Source organism: Crinia signifera, chromosome 2, assembly GCF_055691185.1.
Source record: "Crinia signifera chromosome 2, ASM5569118v1, whole genome shotgun sequence".
NCBI classification, from domain to species: domain Eukaryota; kingdom Metazoa; phylum Chordata; class Amphibia; order Anura; family Myobatrachidae; genus Crinia; species Crinia signifera.
The window spans coordinates 401041480-401047479 of NC_139218.1; the positions used below are offsets into that span (position 1 = coordinate 401041480).

The following is a 6000-nucleotide window of genomic DNA, read 5'->3' on the forward strand; positions in this document are numbered from 1 at the left end:
TACGTCATGCAAAGAAATCTTATATACCCTTAAATGTTTGCTTGTGATGGAATTACCCTAATAGTGTGTACAGACGGTAAGATTTGGCTTCCGATGTTCCTGATATAGGGAACATCGGAAGCCAAATCGCATGCTTTTTTTAGGGCTTCCGAGCCCCATGCGCTGCCGATGCGCGCTTCCGTCTGAGCGCAAATCGGCAGATAGATAGAGAGGGCAGGCAACACTATATAGTGTAAATTGTGCCCCTCTGGCATGCCGTGAGATGAGTCCCGATCTGATCACGACAGGACTCGCATAGCACGGCATATCCTGCCGTGTGTACACACCTTAAGTCACCTGCAGTATGTGTCAGTCTGCGCTGCTCCATTCTGCCCCCCTGTCGCTGCTCTCTGCCTGACAGTGTGCTTCTTCCTGCTAGGTGCGAATGGCTCTGAAGAACGCAGAGAAGGAGCTGGAGTCTCACAGTAACTGGTCGGCGCCGGAGGCTCTGCAGAAGTGGCTGCAGCTCACCCACGAGGTGGAAGTCCAGTACTACAATATCAAGAAGCAGAATGCAGAGAAGCAGCTACTGCTGGCCAAGGAAGGGGTGAGGCGTAGTCACAGACCCTGGCACGCGATCGGGGGTCCCCTGGGGCCCCCCAGTGCGCGACCGGCTGCCACCTTCCTCAGTTACTTATTATTGTGCTGCATTTCAGGCTGAGAAGATAAAGAAGAAGAGGAACACTCTGTTTGGGACGTTCCACGTAGCGCACAGCTCCTCGCTGGATGACGTGGATCATAAAATCCTGTCCGCAAAGTAAGTGTCTGGGGCGGCCGTCGGTCTGGTGAAGGGTCCAGTCCATAAACCTGTGATCACCAGCTGCTCGGACATAGTACCCAGCCCATGCTGTGACCATCTGCTCTTGTGCCCACCTCTAGGCAAGCCCTGGGTGAAGTCACAGCAGCTCTGCGTGAGCGTCTGCATCGCTGGCACCAGATTGAGATGCTCTGCGGTTTCCAGATCGTTAACAACCCGGGTCTCCACATACTGATGTCATCCCTGAATCTAGACCCCAGCCTGATGTGGGGAGCCCGGCCTGCACCCACTCACTTTATCATGTCGGGTGACCTAGACGACCTGGATGAGGAGATTGTATCCCCGGTCAGCATGCAGTGTAAGTGGTGCTGTCGCTGTAGCGGGGTGGGGTGGTGGCACTGGTGTTATCACGGCCAATGAGCAGATTGCTGTAGTCACATGGCTAATGCCTCAGTCACTGAGTGGGGTCCTAGACAGTAAATGTAGTCCGGTACCATCCTGACCCCCCTGAGAGTACCACGGGTTCTGGGGTGATTTGGAAGCTGCAGTATAAGGTTCCCGGGGGTCAATGAGAGCAGTCACTGTCCCGATAACCCGTCTTTGTGGCAACACATGAAACCTTTTTTTCCCTCGCTCTTCCTCCCATTGGCTGAGACAGACGCCGCCTGGCTCATGGGAGGACGTAGGTTCAGTGACCGCCCGGCTGCCTGTTTGGACGATGCGTCTCTCTGGAAATTTCCGGGTTTGATCATGTTTTCATTACGTCGTCTCTTCAAGCTGTCACTTTCCTGCTCTGGGGGGGTAACCGGGCACTTTCCTGCTCCGAATGTACACCCGGGTATCTAACCAGCGTCGGGGGATGAGGCACTGTACACCTCTCTCCTCCTCTGCAGTACACTGTATTCCTCTCCTGTGTCACAGGTAGCACATGATCTACCGATAGGTACTCGTACAACCAGCGCTGGATGAGTACACATCTGTATGGCCCATGTTACTACCGTCAGGGGCTGATGTACCAGAACTGGTACATACGGTGGCCCCAGCTGGCCTCCCACGTACAGTGCGGATCATGTGGGGTACATGGCACATCACATGACTCCTATGGCAGTCACATGACTCCTATCGCTACACAAGCTGCGGTCAGCCTTGGCCGTACATCCTCTACTCTTCCAATGGGGAATCTCCTCACCCCGACCCACCTGCGGCCCAGACATCTTCCAGGGCTCTGTGTCTGGACTGTGTGTCTTTGCTTAACGTTCTTTTCCAGCATGTTCTCTGCTCGCACGTCTGCTGTCTGCGCATGTCGGGAATGTACGTCACACACGGCTTCCATCCAGCTCATTATATTCTCTCTTCTTTCCCCCAGCACCAAACCTGAGCACCCTCCGCCAGAGGCACACGGACTCGCCGCACCCCACGCTGGGATCACAGAGGTTGGTAGAGGGTTACGCAACGAGCCAAAGTGAGGCCAGCCCGCCTGTCCCTTATCGGCCCAGCAGAGTGTCTCTTCACCGAATGCGCAGCCTCTCTCACGGACAGTCTTTCAGCTCCGAGCATTATCCTGGCAGTTCATCTTCCAATGCATCTTCCACAGCTTGTCCTCCCTTTTCCTCCCCACCTCCGCCACCACCACCAAATCCTGCTGGGTCACTCTCTCATCCTGTCTACTATCACCACTCCACTACTTACTATCTGCAGATGGACTCTCTTCCTGACCTGCCCCCTCCAGATGTCACCTCCGGGATACCTTGTCGCTCTCCCAGTGTTGGGTATTTCTGCATGAGCCTGTCTCTGCTTCTCCGTCTGCTGTGATCGTCTGAGCACAGCGGCTCTTGGGGTGATGCTGTGTAATGGGGTGTCTCTCTCGGGCTAACTGCATGCTGCTTGCCCTTGGTGTTCTCCTATTCTAATATTACATCTCTGGGTGGATGCCTAGCGTTGCTCTCCTGTGTCCCAACGCTCCTGCTCAGGCTGGAGGCCTAGCGCTGCTCTCCTGTGTCCCAACACTCCTGCTCAGGCTGGAGGCCTAGCGCTGCTCTCCTGTGTCCCAACGCTCCTGCTCAGGCTGGAGGCCTAGCGCTGCTCTCCTGTGTCCCAACGCTCCTGCTCAGGCTGGAGGCCTAGCGCTGCTCTCCTGTGTCCCAACGCTCCTGCTCAGGCTGGAGGCCTAGCGCTGCTCTCCTGTGTCCCAACGCTCCTGCTCAGGCTGGAGGCCTAGCGCTGCTCTCTTGTGTCCCAACGCTCCTGCTCAGGGTGGAGGCCTAGCGCTGCTCTCCTGTGTCCCAACGCTCCTGCTCAGGGTGGAGGCCTAGCGCTGCTCTCCTGTGTCCCAACGCTCCTGCTCAGGGTGGAGGCCTAGCGCTGCTCTCCTGTGTCCCAACGCTCCTGCTCAGGGTGGAGGCCTAGCGCTGCTCTCCTGTGTCCCAACGCTCCTGCTCAGGGTGGAGGCCTAGCGCTGCTCTCCTGTGTCCCAACGCTCCTGCTCAGGGTGGAGGCCTAGCGCTGCTCTCCTGTGTCCCAACGCTCCTGCTCAGGGTGGAGGCCTAGCGCTGCTCTCCTGTGTCCCAACGCTCCTGCTCAGGGTGGAGGCCTAGCGCTGCTCTCCTGTGTCCCTGTACTCCTGCTCAGGGTGGAGGCCTGGTGTATATGCTCGCTGACTGGTAACGTACCCTGCAGGAAGACTGGCATGCCTGGTGTATACACTCGCTGGCTGCGCCTGTTCTCACCTGTATTACACTTGTTACATATACCTGGTATACTGGGGTTACTGCTGTAGCATCGATATAAAGGGAGTGGGTGGTGGGGCGGTACAGACCCCCTATATTTCATGCTTTCATTCTATACAGTTCTGTACTACGAATCCCCCAGCTCCTACATACCCCCACATCATGCTCTGCTAGGAAGGCCTGGCCGCCGTCGTGCTCTGCTGGGAAGGCCTGGCCGCCGTCGTGCTCTGCTGGGAAGGCCTGGCCGCCGTCGTGCTCTGCTGGGAAGGCCTGGCCGCCGTCGTGCTCTGCTGGGAAGGCCTGGCCGCCGTCGTGCTCTGCTGGGAAGGCCTGGCCTCCGTCGTGCTCTGCTGGGAAGGCCTGGCCTCCGTCGTGCTCTGCTGGGAAGGCCTGGCCGCCGTCGTGCTCTGCTGGGAAGGCCTGGCCGCCGTCGTGCTCTGCTGGGAAGGCCTGGCCGCCGTCGTGCTCTGCTGGGAAGGCCTGGCCGCCGTCGTGCTCTGCTGGGAAGGCCTGGCCGCCGTCGTGCTCTGCTGGGAAGGCCTGGCCGCCGTCGTGCTCTGCTGGGAAGGCCTGGCCGCCGTCGTGCTCTGCTGGGAAGGCCTGGCCGCCGTCGTGCTCTGCTGGGAAGGCCTGGCCGCCGTCGTGCTCTGCTGGGAAGGCCTGGCCGCCGTCGTGCTCTGCTAGGAGAGCATACACTCTACACCTGTATAAAGTGTTCTGTACCCCCATTGCATGTGTCTTCTTCTCATACATTTGACCTTTGGGTCCTGGTTGTGGTTCACTACAGTGTGTACTGTAACTGCAGCTACTAATTGCTCGGAAGCTGGCTGTGTCTCGGGGGTGTTGGCGCATATTATGGAATGTGTTGGCAGCCGGCGTCGTGCCCAGACCTAGCATATTACTAACTTAGTACATTTTATACTAATCCTTGACAAATCCACAACGTTCTCCCTGACATGTTTTCTCCTTCCCCCATGTGTGAGGCTTAGAAATGTTACGACACTGTAGCTAACACATTGTCTTTTCTTCTACTCCAAGGGACTTGAGTCGTTCAGACTCTGATTCGTCCATCCCCTACATGGGGGAGCAACGGGTCAGCACCAGAATCCCCAGTGCCAAAGTCCTGTCCCATAGAGCTTTAGAAGAGCTGCCGTCCAGTAGCCAAACAGCCAATGGAGGAAACCGCCAACTGGAAATGGCCAGTATAGCGACCATTCAGCAGAGACTGTCCGAGAGCCCACAGCTGGAGAACAAGATGATGAAGTCAATCAGCTTAGGAGAAATCAGTTTGGCTGGGACGGTACAGTCCCATTCCGACTCTTCCCGATCTCACAGCCCGAGCTCCACGGAAGCAGATACACCGTCCCCCGGCACAGAATCCAAGCTCAACCACAACAAGAGCACACGTATCCCGCAACTGGCGACGAAGAAGAGCCCCGGAGAAGAGGACAGCGGCTCTACGGGCGAGGAGAATGACCCAAGTTGTGGCAAGAAGAAATTGACGCTGAACATCTTCAAAAAGCCAAAGAAATAATGGGCAAGGTTTGTCCTTGTAGAGCAAAGGAACACAGTAGGGTGAAGAAAGACATCCCTTTTGGTGTCCTCTTCCTCACCGTCCAGTTATATGATATATGCAGAATTACAGGAGAGGAGGCGGTGTGGTAGGCGCCAGGACCTGACCATTCTCCCATTTCTTTCTGCGGCTGAAGACCTTGCACGTACAATCAATGCAGCATTGATACACGGGTGGGGGCAGGACTGGCTGTTCATCCTCGTATTTATTTCGGGGGACGCTGGCTGATCACACTTCCCCGCTTCACCTCTCCACCCCAGTTACGGCCTCCTCGCTTTGCTATGCATGGCTTTTGGGGAGTCTTCTCCCTCTGCCACCAGACAAGAGCCTCCTATCAGGGCATTGATAGATTTTTACTAGGGAAGGGAAGTGGGTCATTGAGTTTTATTTTGTGAGGGACGTTTGTATGATTTAACTCTTTTTCGTTCCTTTGTTTTTTCCCTGTATACTTTGCTTTGGATGGGCATGCTTATAAAACAACAAAACACAATAAAGACAAAAGACTTATTTATTAACTGGAGTGTTGCTACCGCCTGGTCACCCGAAAGCTTGTGGTGTGTCCTAATCTCCGTGCCACCGCTCACAGATGCGGTGTAATATCCCAGATGTGTCTGAGTGATGGCAGATTAATGCATTGGCTGGTTTCCAGGTCCTTTAGTAAATTACTCCTCACATAAAAACAGTATAGTAGGACCTACGGTGACCTTACTGGGAGACCTACGGTGACCTTACTGGGAGACCTACGGTGACCTTACTGGGAGACGTAACGCGCGTGTACAAGCCGATTATCTTATCCGGATGCTCTGTAATTGAAGTGACCAAGAATAAAAACTTGGGGCAAAAAAATCAGGGTAAATCCCTTTTGTTTGCCCTTAATAGAATAGTGCAGCTATGTGTCTTCTAAT

General features: G+C 55.4%; 1 protein-coding gene across 1 annotated transcript in view; it reads left to right on the forward strand.

Moving 5' to 3' along the window:
• Positions 1-5610, forward strand: part of STIM1 (stromal interaction molecule 1) — a 30822-nt gene extending 25212 nt beyond the window's left edge. Inside the window, exons 6-10 of the mRNA XM_083170584.1 lie at positions 419-586; positions 696-796; positions 919-1154; positions 2163-2229; positions 4561-5610. Of these exons, the coding sequence (XP_083026710.1) occupies positions 419-586; positions 696-796; positions 919-1154; positions 2163-2229; positions 4561-5056 (1068 nt within the window). The 3' untranslated portion in view covers positions 5057-5610. The remainder of the gene's footprint in view (positions 1-418; positions 587-695; positions 797-918; positions 1155-2162; positions 2230-4560) is intronic.
• The last annotated feature ends 390 nt before the right edge of the window (positions 5611-6000 follow it).